At 39.5% G+C, this 17,713-nt stretch overlaps 1 protein-coding gene and 1 long non-coding RNA gene across 4 annotated transcripts; one reads left to right on the top strand and one right to left on the bottom strand.

Annotated features, from left to right (window-relative positions):
* Positions 1-9,996: 9,996 nt before the first annotated feature.
* On the bottom strand, positions 9,997-11,398 carry LOC125499807. The gene is made up of 2 exons (XR_007276796.1): positions 11,267-11,398; positions 9,997-10,501 (listed from the first exon to the last, which is right to left on the bottom strand). It is a non-coding gene; the product is annotated as an uncharacterized LOC125499807 (long non-coding RNA).
* On the top strand, positions 10,659-13,420 carry LOC105694086 (clumping factor B-like). Of its 3 annotated transcripts, none has more exons than XM_048649416.1 (4): positions 10,659-10,845; positions 10,950-11,002; positions 12,066-12,628; positions 12,806-13,420. In XM_048649416.1, the coding sequence occupies exons 3-4, from the start codon at positions 12,067-12,069 to the stop codon at positions 13,213-13,215; spliced, it is 972 nt and encodes a 323-aa protein (XP_048505373.1). In that variant the 5' UTR covers positions 10,659-10,845; positions 10,950-11,002; position 12,066; the 3' UTR covers positions 13,216-13,420. The 3 variants fall into 3 exon arrangements, with proteins under 3 accessions (XP_048505373.1, XP_012269864.2, XP_048505372.1); XM_012414441.2 differs by having other exon boundaries at positions 10,662-10,845; positions 10,950-11,106; XM_048649415.1 differs by lacking the exons at positions 10,659-10,845; positions 10,950-11,002 and adding an exon at positions 11,749-11,887.
* The last annotated feature ends 4,293 nt before the right edge of the window (positions 13,421-17,713 follow it).

Raw genomic sequence — 17,713 nt, 5'->3', positions numbered from 1 at the left:
AAAGATGGACTAGAAAAGAAAGCGAATGGTAAGATCGGACGTAAGTGCGTAATAGTTCAACCTCAATAACTATTCGCGATTTGTCATTAATCTATATAATTACAAGTGATGAATTTTTTTGAAGTTACTCAGTAATTTCAACGAGTTCACATTCAAAGCAGCTTTTCCAGCCCACCATCTTTCTCGAATCCCTGTGACTTTTTGCTTAGGAATCTTGAAATTACAACTGTTGGTCGTTTGAAACAGGTAATCGTGATCACCATGGTCATAATTATTATGATCGCTAATGAGCTTTGTCACCTAATGGAAATACAAGTTTTTCTAAGTCTGTCCCTGATGAATATTCTATTCGGAAGCAGGCCCAAGGTAATATTTTTCCGAATAGTGAAACGCACGCTCTTTCAGGAGTAAGGGACACACGTATTTTGAAAAGTCATACATTTGTTCTGCTCTCGTTTGATCGTAGAGTACAATGAAATAATCAAATTCACGTTTCCTCGAATTCGGAATCAGGAAAAGTTCTTCAGAATGGATTTTCAAGCGACGTAGTTGATGCAGGTTCAATGGTAATGAATATTGAAATCAATCGGTTCTCGGATTAAAGAACTAAACCTGCTGAGACTTATGTTGCTACGCGGTGAATCTTAATTTTTTGAGGTTGGATAACGATCAAAAACTGCTACCAGATTCATCGGATTTGAAAACTTTTCAAGTGACCAATCCAGCAACTATGATACTACACTCAATCGAATTTCGACGATTCGTGGACATCACGTGAGACAAGATGTCATCTTTTTTGTAAGTGAGTCGGGATTTACTTCTCTGTAAAATGTTTCCCCCACTTTGTGAAGCAAGAGAGAGGGTGCTCTTCCTCAATTATGTAAAAACTATGCTAATAGAAATTGCATGGAAAAATCCACTTATAGAAAGATGAATATAATGAAAAAGCTATAAAAATTATGCAAATGCAATAATATATGCAAAACGATAGGGCTCCTGTTATATCTTGTAATCGATGTGGGCATACAGTTGGTAGGTTAATAGGATAGCCCTTTGAGGCAACTATTCCACTTTTTCTCACTCTGGTTTCTCCATATGGACTCGATAACATCATGCCGACGATGAGTCTTGCCGTATTTTTTGAGGGCACCTAGCAAACGAAACATTTTTTTAAAAATTGTCAGTATATTGGCATTAATTACAGTCAGATAAAAATTTCAGCATTGACATATCGTAGTTCTCTTCGAGAGTTAGGTACATTGAACCTCCACGCGACGATATGTTGTTCATCGTTTTACATATTACATCACCACGCTGGTAGAGACATCATCGATCTTATCTCATCGCAACATTGTATATAGATGAAACATATGTTTGTGTGTTCGAAAAATTTTCGAAACTACCCAAAAAAACATCACAAAAATGAAACAGTAGCCTTACTACGTGTTCCAAATGTCATAGTCTATGAACGGATAGAAAATTATTCATTAAAGTTCATTGAAATGGGAAAATAAGTGAATAATATGTACCGCAATGCAGTCCCCATTCGAGCCACTGAGTTCTCCGTGCTCTTTCTTATGGTAAGTTCTGTGAAAAACATGGCGCGGCACAAAAATAGTGAGGGCGAAGCTGAAACGGGGGATGAAAGTACAATACGAACACAATAAAGGTAATTTGTTTGGTAAAAGTAACAATGAGGGTTCCCGGTGCAGGAACGAATCTGTCATTTTCGTCTGAACAATGCACGTAGTACTACGTGTGTCGTTCGGGTAGCGTTGGTTCACTCGTATTCGTCCGTCGAATGAAACGTGATGGTTTCAGAGGCGAGTATTCCATTTGATATCAATTCAAACTCCATCCAAACAGAATTCTCCACTGTGCAACGAATTCGCACCTCGCTGTCCATCCGACGAATGTTCGAGATTCAAGTTTTCCTCATACCTTTCCGGCTATTGCGCTCCCCCACTGACGTTTACAACTTTGGCGTTCTGTTATAGTTTTTCCACTAATTAAACTTAACCACCCTCCATTGTATGAACTTCAGACTTGAATATCATCGACGTTCTCCAGTTTTTTTCACGAGCCGTCGGTACTTAAGCAAATCGCAGAATAGACTAAAAATCTTTGATGAAGCCACGAGCGCTTTATTTTATGTCGTCAAATACCATTCGTCGCTTGGAATTTCCCTCCTTGTAACCCAACTTGCGCGATTATACGACAAGCGAAATACGTATGTATACACCCATATAGCGCTTGATGAATTAAAGTCTGAGAACCACTGTTGAAACGACATAACAACGTGTATACGGAGACGTTATTAAGCGGCTAAGTTGCACGTGTTTACCCTAAGTTGGGCCTTCAGCGCCGGGAATATCCCAAATGTCATCTACATATTCATGTTCATATTCCTGTAATACTTTGCTGCCAGAGACGCGCACAGGATGTCGCACAAGAGCTTTTTATTCAGCTATAGTTATACCGCGCGCTTACGCTGAAATGACGATTATTCTGATCCGGGCGTGATTCCGAGTTTGCATTAAATCGAAATTCTGAACAACCTTTGTCCGTTTCGCGGCGTAATCACTGTGAAACTGACTTCATGCCTAACGATGATCCTATTTTTTGAACCGCTGACGTTTCGTACAATTCGACGGTAGAACACGTATACCTCTGTGATAATTGCTCGAATTCGCTACTTCTGATCATTAATTACACCCGTTAACTAAGCCGTGCGTTATTGATAGCCGAACTTGGATGCGGGTATTGAATAATAATCCACCTTAATACAATTACCGTTTGACTTGCGCCCGCGAGACGGTGTTAATTTATATTTTATCATCGATTTTATAGGTGGGTCGTACGGATATTTGATCAGAATTGCACCGTATGAAAACCGTTAAAATCATATTATAACACGTACGGTTATAAATTCCCAATTTTCACGCGAGTAACTACAAGGTGCTTCGAAAGCACCGTTCGTCTGGCCAACTGAAATGCGTTTTTTCGTAAAGAAGAAGAGAAATTCCTCAAAAAATCATTAAATCACCTCGGGCTGTGCCCAAAAAATAACGTTCAGGGTGGAATGTTTTTGAACTCAAGCGCGGCATCGCTTGTTTCCGACGCCGAGCGCTACTTCGCTCGTTATTCGTCCAGAATTACGAAGTTCACACAGGGTGGCTAGCATAGAGTGAAACGAGTCGATATCTAAAAAACTTGTTGGGTTTCAGAAGTAAAAAAATAAACATGATTGACATTTTTTTCAGAATGACCTCACCGAGGCCAACAAGGTCTTTACTTTTGTAACGGACTTGGCGTGAACACCTGATGAAAAATCAGAACCCTATCCGATTCGAAATGAATTAACAAGTAAATGAACAAAATAAAATGAAGTGAAATTGAAATGAGAAACCATTCGGATCCGATCGAGTAGCTGCGCGCTTCTCTCTATTTCTTTGAACTTTATGCCTTCCGTTGTATTGCAGTGTTCATTCCTCCGTGCGAAAGGATCAAGTGTACGGCTATACGATATCACGGACCCTCATTCAGAGCGTGGGTTCATTTAAAACTATACCATTTAATTATCGTATACCGGGGCACTTAGTTAATTAATAAAGGCGTTGGCTGTAACCTACCACGGTTAGTGAGGTCAAGGGTGGTCGAAATGGCTACACGTTAGCTCTGGCGCTGGACTCCTGTGAACTTGGTGAAACACGTGTCTTTTATGAGCTTTCTTACACCAGCAGTTCCCCAAAAAACTTTTCCACGTATTACCAAAGTGATGAGTGGCAATTGTTTAGTTTCTGGTAAGTATAAGTCGGTTCATGTCTCAAGCGTATAAAACAACCAGCTACACTCTACGGATATACATGGCCCTCCAATATCTCTCCAAATTTTTACGTATACTAGACCGTATACTCGATGAGATTGAAATGCGAACCAGTTGGTTGGAATTTTCGTTAGCAGAGAAAAAAAACTAATCTATTTCTCAATGTTAATATGGGTAGATTAATACAACAGCGCCAGAAATACAATATCGAGCTAACCATTTCGGGCTGACTCCACTCCGATTTCATCGAGGTTCAATGTGCTTTACTTCCTCGTTTATTTCGTAGTGAAATCTTGTACGGATCGATTGGACGTGAGATTGACGCGTAAAGACAAAGATCTAATTCACTAATATTAGACGAGAAAAACGGAGGCCTAATGAGGTCTTTATACGTGCAAGAGTTGTGTTGCGAATTCGGATTCTCAAAGAGAAGAATGAAATAATTACAATCAGACTTTAGATTTTGTGAAACTTGCGAACTACCCCTTCTCATCTCTCCAAGAGTCCAATTAGCAAAGGGCAAAAATAATTATTACCCCTTATTCAAAGGAACGAAGCTTTCATTTGGGTTGAGATTATACTAAGATAATTTCTCAATTATATCGAGATAAATTCGTATAAGCTCCAAATAATTTTATTTCCATTACTTCACCGAGATATGATTATATATTATATACCCGCGGTAGAGTGCAGCTCCGAAATGAAACCTAAAACAAGATGAAAAAATGAAATGAAATAATACCCAACCTAGGGAAATAATTTAATCTTTTCGTTTTCTATTCTGCTATTCCATTCTATATTTTTTTCTTCTTATTTTATATACATCTTACCGCTATTATATCCATCATTCATATTGGTCTTATTTATTCATTTTTTGTTCGCATAACCGTGCAACTGTACTGTCTTGAGAATAACGAGTTACTCAAAATCTTACCCTATTGAAAAGACGCTTATTATATTGAAATGAGCGGGAGGTTTCTTATATTGTTGATAATTAGAAAGTCGAGAACTGTGTCGAATTAACTTCGCTGATTTTTTCAACGCGATCACCATCCATAGATTATTCATCCTCATTCAGAACGAAAAATCATGAAACATATTAATTGCCACGGACAATTTTATGAGGGCTTTTGTTAGCTACGAAGTTGACGATAACTATCTTCGTCGCAGGAATAACCATTAGGGTGGAATGAAAAAAAAAATTTTTCCTTCATTTTCTTAGCATGGGGGCAGAATTTGTACCTTATGAAAAAATGAAAATCTTTCAGATGTGGAAAAAATTTTTTACTTGATATTTTGAGGTAGCCCAATCGCTTTTTGAATAAATAATTAATCAAGTGGGGTACTTCCAGCCAAAAAGAATTCTTCCACCTAATGATTACTCGATCGATTGCATGGGTAGATGATTTTGGCTTTCAGATTTGGATTCCAGAGCTGATTATATGTGAGATGACCCTTCAGAGGCCAAAAAAAAAAAAATCGATTTTTGGGACGAAAGTAAAGTAGTTCAAAAATTGATTGTATTACACTTTTCTCACGTATTTTGACCTCAGGAATTCGAATCTGAAAGAAAAATTGATCTATCTCTAAAATTGACCGAGTTATCGCAATTTTTCAGCTTTTTGAGGTCAAAAATAAAAAATTGATGTTTTAGTCTATATCAATGTAATCTGAGCTCAGAAATCCGAATCCGAAAGAGAAATTAATCTTTATGCAAAAATGACCGAGTTATCCTCGTTTTTCCGCGATTTTTGGCATAAATTCGAGGATATCTCGAAGGGAAAAAATCGTAGCTCAATTTGGACGGCGGATTCGTGTTCCTGAGGTCAAAATACATGAGAAAAGTGCCCTACGATCAATTTTCAAAAATAAAAATTTTCGGCCAAAATTTGAAAAAATCGTAAGGGGTACCCCTTGGAAAAATCTCAAATTTTGGCCGAAAATTTTTATTTTTCAAAATTGATCGTATGGCACTTTTCTTATGTATTTTGACCTCAGGAACACGAATCCGTCGTCCAAATTGAGCTACGATTTTTTCCCTCCGAGATATCCTCGAATTTATGCCAAAAATCGCGGAAAAACGAGGATAACTCGGTCATTTTTGCATATAGATTAATTTCTCTTTCGGATTCGGATTTCTGAGCTCAGATTACATTGATATAGACTAAAACATCAATTTTTTATTTTTGACCTCAAAAAGCTGAAAAATTGCGATAACTCGGTCAATTTTAGAGATAGATCAATTTTTCTTTCAGATTCGGATTCCTGAGGTCAAAATACGTGAGAAAAGTGTAATACAATCAATTTTTGAACTACTTTACTTTCGTCCCAAAAATCGATTTTTTTTTTGGCCTCTGAAGGGTCATCTCACATATAATCAGCTCTGGAATCCAAATCTGAAAGCGAAAATCATCTACCCATGCAATCGATCGAGTAATCATCAATTTTTCGCTGTTGGGAGTAGAAAAATGAAGACATATCGATTGGTTTTAGTCGTAGACCCACTTTGATTCGTCGCAATTCATGCATGCGTCGAAATATTCGAATTTCTCGGTCTACGAGGGAGCCCGAGCTTTGCTGGAGTCAGCGTAGCCAGCAGCGTAGCGCTTTGTTGTGAGTCGTCACCTTCAGGACTGAGCAGAGGTGACGCCCCACAACAAACCGCGTGCCCGTGGCTACGCTGACTCCAGCACAGCTCGGGCTCCTCGTAGACCGAGCAATTCGGATATTTTGACTCAGAGATATTTCCAAATTTATGCCAAAAAAAGTAAAAGAATAGCAATAACTCGGTCAATTTTAGAGATAGTTTAATTCTTCTCTTAGATTCGGATTCCTGAGATCAAACTACGTAAGAAAAGCATATTAAACCCAATTAAAAGAATGATTTATTTTTTGGTCTTCAAGAGTAATCTCACATATAATCAGCTCAGGAATCCAAATCTGAAAGCCAAAATCATCTACCCATACAATCGATCGAGTAATCATTAGGTGAAAAATTTTTTTGGCTGGAAGTACCCCACTTGATTAATTATTTATTCGAAAAACGAGTGGGCTACCTCAAAATATCAAATGAAAAATTTTTCCCATGTTCGAAACAATTTCATTTTTTTTAAGGTACAAATTCTGCCCCCATGCTGAGAAAATAAGAAACGACAGAATTTTTTTCAACACACCCTAATAACCATTCTACACCTATGTCACGAAAACTTGATGTTTCCACACTTTTCCTCCGTGGTGCCGAATTCTGAAGGATCCGAAGAGATTCTTAGTACACACACCAAAATCAACCATTCCTACCTCTGCACAGCCCCCGGTTACCGGATTACGTAGAAAACGCATCTTCAGTTCAGTTCAGTTCAGTTATCTATCACGTTATTATACGAGTTCCTACGACACAACGAATCGATGACGCTACATGCACGCATAGAAAGACATCCAAAGGGATGAAAAGAATTTGTTTATTTCGTTTCTTTGTTCCATAGAGCCATCCATTAACGAGCAATATAATTGCTGCTCATGAAATGCGAAAGGCAGAATGCGACGCACTCGAGGAATACTCGTTCGAGTGCCAATTTAGTGCAGCAGAGTCCAACCTCTTTCCTTGACGCGGCCGTCTTTCCGTTATTTTGATTACAATGCGAGAGGCCGATAACGTCTCTTTTTTATTTTCCGGAACCGCATTCTATTCAAGAGGTTACATGTGTGGGTGTTGCGGAAGATACGTGTATTCAAAAAATTCTTTCGAAGGTTATCAAGTGCTGAGTATGAGAGAATGTTGATCATTACGTCGTTGTTCAACTTCAAACTCCTCCATAGTCACAAACGCGACATAAAAATAGAAAGTATGAAAAGAAAGCTCTGCAGAATGGACAGAATGTGGAATTTTTCATCTGCCTTGCAGTAGTCGAAGTCATTGGCGACATGTAGTGAGGAAGGAAAATCAAATGAGTAAACAAAAAAAGCAAATCCAAAGAAATCGAACACAGACTACCCTGTACCTTTACTGGTGAAGGAACTACGCAACAAGAATGATAAAAATCAACTCAACTAATCAAAAATGACCGATGACAGTTTGGAAAATTCTGGATGGTCGAGGGTGCGGATGGCGGAGCGTACATTACATGATGAAAGCCATTGCTAGGGCTCTTGTAGACTACACAAGAGTCTTCCCGGAGTCTGAAGGGTTAACACGGATGGTCAATGTAAACCTGCGCTATACCACGGCTATAGCAAAGTCCTCTGAAGACCGCACTGTATCACCTTCTCCGTTTATCATTATGAATGCAAATTCGTCTCTGCCATTTCTACGACTGCCTACACCCAATCGTTTCAACGTATACCGGCGCTGCGGACGTACCGTACAGGGTGTCCTATTTTGTAACGCGACGAGTTACAATTCGAATGGCAGCTGCCAGATCGCGATGATCGAACGTCTTTCAAAATGAAGATCGATGGAATTTCTTAGGCTCAATTTACCCTTTCGCCCAAGCGTGTACTGAAGTTTACATTAGATATGATTCGCGTCTACAAACGCGGAAATGACTGATTAAGTGTGTACCAAATTCAGTGGATATTAATGTCTGCTAATGTCGACGTGCATAGTTTAGACAGGGCTTTCCTTCCGCCGGATGCTGAAAACCTTCAAAAAAGTCGAGCTTGTAAAAGAGCCGGATACTCGTTACAACAGTGTTCTGCCGGTTTTGAATAGCCTCTGCTAACTTTTTGCCATTCAAAAACAAGCGGTTGAATGCTTGTTCACTTCTATCGAGAAATACCTGGCTCAACATTTTATCGAAATGGGACACCTTGTATGCACAGGAGATTGTTATACTACTGTGTTATCTGTACCTACACCGAAGCAAACTCATTTTCGTTGGTCCAAGTCGTGTAGCAGCAACCGATTACGTTTGACTTCTGAATGGTGATGATGGTTCAGATCAAACGACGCCCTCGCATACATTGTATGGTTGATGACTGTTCGACGGTAATTTCTTACGCTTCAGTTGCAGAATTTACATTCAATATTTGTTCGGTAAACTTTCCACGGTATCTTTCGAACTTTTGAAGCACAACCCGTTTTGGAACTTGTATAACGAATCTGGTTTCAACCTTTCAAAATTAAAATAATGGCGAACCTTTAAATTGGACTGAACTTGAAAAACTTATCCGGTTAGCATAAAATTTAGCATTTTCGGGATTTTTGAATCACTGATCACAAATTTGAGATCAATTTATGGAGCTGAATAACTGGAAAATTGACACGATTTTTCATCAACCCACCACGAGTTTCCAAAAACTCATTTTCGAGTACTCGTATCTCCACTGTTTTGAATATCAAAACAACGACTGCAAATAATAGCCGATTAGAAATATACAATTTTCTGGCGATCCTATTACCGTTTTCATATATATAGCAATAAAATCTGAGCCTTGGCACTCAGGCCACTTCTGGCTCAACTAACCTTCTAACGACCCATATCCCATACTGAGTATAACTTGTCTGTTTACGTGCAGTGTTCACTTCACACTGTCAGATTTTACCGAGTTTCATGACACTGTGGATTTCAGTGCCCGTATATACGTATATATGCAGGTGATTTGACTGTGTCTAGAGTCTGGAATCAGGAAAAAACATTTCGCGTGACGGCAGCCATTTTGTGTTACGCGAAAGTGCATAGCTGGGTAATGGCGAGCAGAGAGTCGTCTGCTGTTAAAATTCCCGGACTGATTGTGAAACTTGTCATTTTTCTGTTTTCCTTTTCCTCAATATCGCACATTGTGTAAAAATGTTGTTTTCCTTCAAAGTGATGTGAAATAAAAACTGGTATTTTAATAACATTGATCCGTTACATAACCATCGACAAGGCAATTTGGTCAGGATCCACCTTATGTTTCCCTTATAAGTTACTAGATCTGCTGGACACAGCTGTTGGCCTGTTGTTGCACATTAGAAAGTATAATACTCGTCTTATAGATACCGACGTAACATGCGGTGTACAGCTGTACAGAATGCAGTTCGTAGTTTTGCATACCCATACATGTATACTATGGCCAACAATTTGGTTATACCTTTTTCGGTGAGATCATAAGTAAAATGGACATAACCCGACGAAAAACTCCATCGGTATTGGGGTCGCATAGCATATCAATAATTAGCGTATCAAAGCACAAAAAGTCACATTTTTTGTATTTGCACTCTTTGCATTGCGAGTTTGCTATTTTCAACCACCTTTGTTTTAACATTTTCCGAAAATTGACAGGAATGTCAAATGATCGATTGATATAGAATTTCGCATCTTCTGGCCTTTCCGATCCACAGTTACGAATCCGAGTTCAAATTTTTTGTGTCTGAAAGAAAAGTTTTGAAGTATGAAGAAAAGATCGTGTCATCAACCAGAGGTTTTGATTTTACTTGATGGCTTCTTCTAATCCATTTCAATCGTTTTGGAAGACGATGGAAAATATCCCAGAAAGCATCCTTCCTTCTCTTCACACATATGGGGACGGCAGCTTTTTCCATTGACGGCATTCCGTGTTCCGAATGAGTTGACTCACGTCTTTGAGTTATCGTAGTATATCAGATCAGATTAGTCATGAGGGTAGAGCATCGATTGTTTTCGATGTATACGGTCTGCAGGCGTCGGAAACAGACATTGGACAGTTGCAACCTGCATACTGAATAAATAAAGGACCAGCATGCAATTACTGAACGAGTGATACCGACTATGCCATTAATGAGTCAAATGTCAACACGAATTTGTTGACTCGATTCAGGCACACAGCGAGGTCACGTCAAGCAATAATAGTACACTGCAACAAGTAGACTTACGCTTGATCAGTACACGTTATTCGATTCAAAAAAAGTACCCAACTTGGGTCTTCCGTTTTTACCGTTCCTGCCGAAATTACTCCAAACTTGAATAAACCATAGAGTCTCGAATAGAATGGTTTAATTATTGGAAAATAAACGTTCGCATATCGTACGTACAATCCGCTCTTAATTAATTGAACCATGCAAGGTAGGTACAGTTTTTCATAATATGTGCACAAGTGATTAATTTTACGCGGAGTACATTCTGATGTTCCAATATATACGTATGAGATCATAATTTCTTTCCTGCAGGAAACGATGTTTATAAGAACACGCGACGATCGTAAAAGTTCACTGTGAGTTAGGTGAGTGAAATTGCGGGGCACCTAATGAATACGGCCGCATTGGTCATTCGATTTGGTTTTATTTCAACGTACAACAAAGTTCGAACGACGCGAGCTATGTCTACGTAAGTTTTCTAACTATAGTCAGCGCAACGCAATGGTTCGTTTACGATAACGATTGAATCGTCTATTGCAATTTTTGTATCCTGTGCAACCTATGTAGTACGTCAATAATACGTCGGTGTGTTCCACATTGAATCGAGACCAATAGAAGCAACTGAATACCTTTGGAGAATCGAACTCATAAGCCATTCATCTAGTCCGGAATTTCATGATCATCGAACAAGGTTGTCGTAGATTAGTGCAACAAGAAACCCTCGGATTTGAGCAATGATTATGCTCTACACTCGTCAGCTTGTTCCCATTATTCGTGTCGGTATCGGAGTACGGAAAGAGATCGAAAACTTGCTGTTGAAGAAGCGGGTATTCGTCTGTTTGCCATTTTATTGCGACACGATCTCGAACGGTATAGAAATCGTATCTTTTTCCAATGGACGTTATTTCAAATTTTACGATCCTGCACTCAATAGAATTCCAACAACTTGTATCTTCACAAAACAAGTATGACAAACCGTCGCAACGGATGGAAACTTTATTGATTATGAAAAAAATATTTGTCTAACATTTATGGAGAAACTCAAGCACGGGGCAAAGAGGTGTAGCGGTACTTCTGTTCACTTGGTGGTCATACGCGACAGTCTATCCGCACTATTCGATGGAAGAGTAAAGCCTGAATATCGAACTACTCGTGTTTCATTTTCGAGTTTCAACACCTGGGCAAATAGTCGAATATTATATTTATAGAATCGATTCGCGATTGGATTAAACGAACGTCACATGATATAGGTACAGGTAAAATATTTACGCGTAGGTTTCGACCACATTCTGCACGTTGTTCGAATCGGTTGGTTGGGTTACTTTGTAAATTCTGCCACGCGTGCAGTACTTGAAACATCAATCGCTAATCGAGCTTACGTAAAGTGTAAATTAACGCCAGAGTAATTGAGTCTCCGTCAATTTATAGGATGAAGAATCTTTTGATAGTGCAATGCCTGTTGGGCATTACTCTCGTATCTGCGGTTCCGGTTGACCAGGGTGGATCTCAATTTGGCAATGATGATTCGAGCGAAGACACATCTAGCTTTGAGCAATGGTTCTACAGGAGGCCCATTGGCTGGAATCCGTTTTTTAGAAACCAGCCGTTTGTCGATTACACAAACTACGGAGATAATGTTCCAGAGCTCAATTTGATGATAATCATCACTGATTTCGAGAATCCAGAGTCCGAAGACGAGAGTTACGAGTGTGACGAAGAGTTTGATTCGCCCGAAACTTACGTTTACACCGACGAAAAGAACGATGAAATTTCGAACCAACGGGGTAGTGGTGTTCCACTTCCTCCACAAGCAATAAACTGGAATAGCGAAACAGGTTTCGTTCAAGTTCCCGAACCACCTACGAAAAATGATTATGCAGATGCATTTTTGAACCACGAAATCACCAATATCGAAGAACCTTTATCGACCCTCCCAAACCCGCCGGGATATGATCAAACGGAAGTTTTTAAAATTGACGATCATTCTTCAGGTAAGTTCCAATGTAGTATTTTGATCGACATGAGATGCAAAGTGGTGACATTTTTGTTTGAAAATTAGCACTGTTCCACCTGTATCCACACGCTACGATCAAAAGAATGGAAAATGACGTATGAAAAATTACCTGTACGGTTCTGAACGCTAATGATAACAAGCAATTATTTTCCAGGAAACTACGAACCATCTGAAAATATTGACAAACCACTAGTCTATGATGCTTACCAACCGCCAAGTGATCAACAACACCCCGAATCTGGACACACGCTCAGCCAGGCTGATGATGATTTCGATAGTTGGTTATTCGACGACTCCGACGACTCACAATCAGATAACAGTGATAGTGTTTCTGATAGTGATTCCGTCGATTATTATGATGACGATTCCGATGATGATTCCAATGACAATTCCAATGATGATTCAGACGATGATTCCGATGATGATTCCGATAATGATTCCGACGATAGCTCCTATGATTATTTGATTGATGATTCAGACAGTGATGATGATTATTATTCATCCGGAGATTATAATTCTGACGACACTAAAGGTCAATCTTCCGATTTCCGACGTCCATGGTGATGATCCCAACTTTACGGGAGATTGACTTACCCATGGCTATGTTAGCTCATCGACAGTGAATTTTTCACCTTACATCATTTAGCTTCTCATCCATAAAATGTTATTCCAGGTTAACGAAGTTAAACTTAATCGCAGCACTGCGATCATCGAAGAGGAATATTTCGTGTTATTTTTGTATTCAATAAAGTTTCATAGTTTTAGAAAATGTGTGTTTTTACACTTACAATCAAAGAACCTGACCAATGATCGGTTAACTTTTCAGTGTACTTTGACTATGGACGTCAATACGATTTTTTTTCTTCGTAGCCGTGCGGTTTAGGTCGTCGGTTCTACCGAATTGATGGAAAATCTGTTTGCTGTTGAAGTTTCAGCTAATTTGGTTTGATAATCTTGACGAAAAGCTGAATAAATGATTCCAGCCGGTGAAGAAGGACCGTTGTTTCGCCACAAAAAGTTATTACACATAATTAAGTTTGTGTTCAGGAAGGTAAATGCTGCATTTTCTTGGTCGAGCTTATTCGCGTGCTCAGAGGGTATACGAACGCGCCAACTTGATTGGAAGATATGTTTTAATTTTATTTCATCAAACTGAAGTTACCTACAGGTAAAATGAAACTATTATAGCCGGGTACAACGTGAGCTTAACGGCAAGCGTAATTAAGGCGCAATGCTACATATAATTCATGAACTCAATCGGTTAATCAATTGAATATGGGAAGCTTCTAAAGTAATCGTCACAGAGTTGCACCGATGAATTATACATATGAGCAGCATAATTGAATTCAATCAATTAATGCTTTTCGTACGGAACAAATTTTAAATGGAAAATTATGATTCTGTTTCGAGTATCTACAGCAATTTGTCAACCTGGCTTTTTACAATCGTTCACGTACGAGAATCATGTTTATACGTAAGAAAAAAAAACATTCAATTGATCATCACATTCTCCCGAGAATTTTCAGATTACGTTCAATTAGGGCTCTACAGGACGACTTGGGCACCCTCTACTGCTGAGTACCTCAGACCGTTAGTAGTATAGTGGATGGATTCCTCACCACCCGTAACCGCAACATTGTTTCACTACCGTGTGAATTCTACCTCGTCTATTTCATGTTAAATGACTTCCTGACAAGGGCGACATGGCTACGTTACGCAGCGACTGTAAGGCATTTGTAGGATATGTTATAGTATCCTCATGGGCGAATGGCATTCCATGAGGGCCGTTGTTGCACCATGCGTGATGATACATTGCATGATTTATCATCATTCAATGAAATGAGTTCACCTTACGATACGCGGTGTCCTATTCTGATCGAAAAATGTATACCATACGTCGTAACTTGTACTTTAAAAATCGGTGGCAAGATAGAAATTTTCCATGAAAATCATTCCTCGTTTATTCGTAGAGTGAATATGGAATGCAAAGAACAATGAAAGCATCTAAACCACGAAGAAAAAGTAGGCAATCATTTGGTGTCGGCTAATCAAAACCCATGTGCCTTAGGGGCAAAAGAGAAGATGCAAATTTATTACGAAAATTTTTTGCGGCTGGTTTAATCAAAATCTCGACAAATTTATCAGCGTACGAGTGAATGAAATTAGTTTTTTCTTGTACTCACGTCGAACGGAATATGTGATTTCGACTAGTTATCACACCATACGGATTCTTTTATAAGAATAAGAGAATTTGTACGACTCGAAGTCACGAGGGTTTCGAATCTAATAAGTTTGAAAAAACGCCCGTTGACCAACGCAATTAAAGACGGCTATAAAAGCTTCGCTAATTACGTGCTTTCGCAAATACCTACGAAGTGGAGCTAGTTAATAAGGGTCGAGCTCCGGAGCAAATTGGCTGCATTCAGAGAGAAAGAGCGGAAACTAGTAGAAGATAAGCAGCGAAAGAAGAGAGAAAAAGGGGTGTGGCACCGAGAGAATTTCATCCTCGCTATCCACTCGCGCGTTAATAGTACGTCGTACGTATCTATTGGCCGTACATATGTTGCGTGCAGCCTTAACACGGGTCTTCTGGTTAGGTATCAAGATTAACTTTAATTCTACAAAGTGACGCATATGGATAGATGCAGGTTTGAAAGAGGTACGGTACGTTGTGGCAAAACTGCTGCTGGTACGCGGCCTATACCCTTGTCAAGAGAGACGTTGCCTCGCTACCAGAGATCGTCCTCAAATATTTACATCATGGTATGGTATGGTGGCGGCAAGGGTTCCAGTCTTGCGTTCAGGCAGCCAGGGCGCGTGCAAAATACCCGTGATTGTTTGGTCTTTAATTATCCAACGTTACGGATCTCTCCTATAACCTCTTCCAGTTATTGCGATATGTGGGCGGTGGAACCTCCCATATGCAGGGATGTGGAAAAGGGCCATCACTGTTTGCGGAGTTGAAACGTTTGACGCGCCAACGAAATTTTCTCACCCTACAACATAAACTCATCGAGCGAATGATATCAGCAATGAGATCTGCGGGGATTCGGCACCCCGATGAGTCTCTTGGTTAATTCTCTGTGAGGCCTCAACATTCCATATGCCCTTATGGAAAATACGCGTGTTTCATCGTCGTTACATATCTAGGTACCGCCAAGCTGGAAGATCTGGCGTAACCGTCATGCTGTTCTAATGTACGTTGATGATCAGACCAGTATATTCTAATTTTTCTGAAGAAACGCACCCCACGTGTATTCTGGCAAAGAATGGATGCTCGCCTCTTTACTTTTTCACTGGATCCTCGACCTAACTTTCATCACGATTTTTCGAATATATTTGATCTTCTGGACTTGGAAACGATGCTGATTATATAAAGCTACGTTCACTTGGACTATCCAAGAGTGTACAATAGATGTAGATATACTACGGATATATTCACGAGCCCCTGCTGCTGTAGGGCTTACGAATTTGCAGAGCTATGTCTCAGATAAAATACAATGCGTTGATTGCGGAGAGATCAAAGCTCCTTGGCGGAGCAGCTGCAGCTATAGTCAAGGCTTTGCAGAAGCAGTTTACCGCTTGAAAAAACGGGTGTACCGTACGTAAAAGCGTAGAAGGCGAAAGACCCTGTCAAACGCACAGGAAAAAAAGACGTTCTTCAGAAGTGAACTACGCCCCAGTCTTTATATACCTACAAGACTACCAACACCGCGTTATATATCTATATGTATTCGCGTAATTTTCTACTTTATCGAATTGAATCTAACAATAACATCGTCGGATCAAGATCTAAATCACCTCGTAAAGTTTCCGGCGAGGTCGTATATAACGTGGCTGGCTAGGTATAGGCAAAGTGAATCTTGTAGTTTTTATCGCCCTCTGCTCTATTTTTCAGATACTTACTCTTACAGTGCGCTGGAACACCGAAATCCCAATTGTTCGAAGAAATTCCTCACTACCTGTTCCCACAAAATGTCGGAAGCCCGGTATCTCGATCTCACGTGGCTTTCAACAAGTTATTCCATTTTTTTTTTTTCAAAGTTCCGAGACCATGATGATCGGAAATCACTACAAATATTTGAAACGAACAATATTATCGGCTCATAATCTTCAAATTGGAACGCCTGACCGTCACAAGCTCATCGTACTATATATCGTAGCACTAACTTGAATCTTTTCGAAGGTACATCACATTTCCACGAATTGCATATCGTAGGTCAGAATTGAAACTTGATGTTTAATTAGACTCATGATCCGCACGAAGCTCTCAATTGAGCCAGGAAATGAATGGTGAATATTGACGGGCTTTTATTCGTGCACTAACGAAAAGTAGTACTTGTATAGTGAGAGATTGGAAGACTTTCAGCTTGTGCAAAAGATAAACTGGTTCTGCAGCCGTTATCACCTGGAACTGGATCCAGCGCGTGAAATTATTCGAATCCGAGACAACTGAAGGTTTTCCTCAATTTTCATGCGTAGGAAAAAAATGTGTTCCTCTCGTCAAATATGCAGAGTTGAAAGAGTCGCGTTTAGGTCGAATTTGAGAAATTCGGAGAATTCAATCCAATTCTAGATTGTAAAGATTTCACAGATCATCGCATACCTATACTGATCTGAAAACGAATAAAGTCGGAGCTTTTTTACCTAGAACTTTGGCTGCTCTATTTCGGTTCTGAAATTGGGAATATGCGCGAAAAGCAGAGCAGAAAAAAATAAATTTCACTTCGATTTTCAGTAAAAGAGTGTCACATCGAGCTTTTTGATGAATTTTACTTCGCAAAAATTTCGATCTAGTACTGTGCTAAAAATCCAAGTGAATTTAACTTTTCTCTTCTCTGCGTGTAGTTCTCTTCAATACGTTGTTTTGGACGATCCTATCATTTCAAATAATCAGAATGGTTGGATTAAAATAAAACACCCTTCATGACTGTGGCATGAAAAGGCAGAAGAGTTTGTTTCGCGTTATGGCTTTCTTCTTTATAACCCTGCGCAGGCAGTTAGAAGTCTGATAATCCATTTTTCCGTCAACGTGTTGACACGAATACGGAGAGACGTCTAG

This window comes from Athalia rosae, chromosome 2, assembly GCF_917208135.1.
Source record: "Athalia rosae chromosome 2, iyAthRosa1.1, whole genome shotgun sequence".
In the NCBI taxonomy this organism is placed as follows: domain Eukaryota; kingdom Metazoa; phylum Arthropoda; class Insecta; order Hymenoptera; family Athaliidae; genus Athalia; species Athalia rosae.
This window is presented reverse-complemented; position numbering and strand designations above follow the sequence as displayed.

Bases quoted from the DNA above. Each gene is read 5' to 3' on its own strand.
- LOC105694086 (XM_012414441.2), top strand. From the start codon at position 11,027: ATGAATACGGCCGCATTGGTCATTCGATTTGGTTTTATTTCAACGTAC. The intron at 11,107-12,065 runs GTAAGTTTTCTA...GTCAATTTATAG, and splicing joins ACGACGCGAGCTATGTCTAC to GATGAAGAATCTTTTGATAG. The intron at 12,629-12,805 runs GTAAGTTCCAAT...ATTATTTTCCAG, and splicing joins AATTGACGATCATTCTTCAG to GAAACTACGAACCATCTGAA.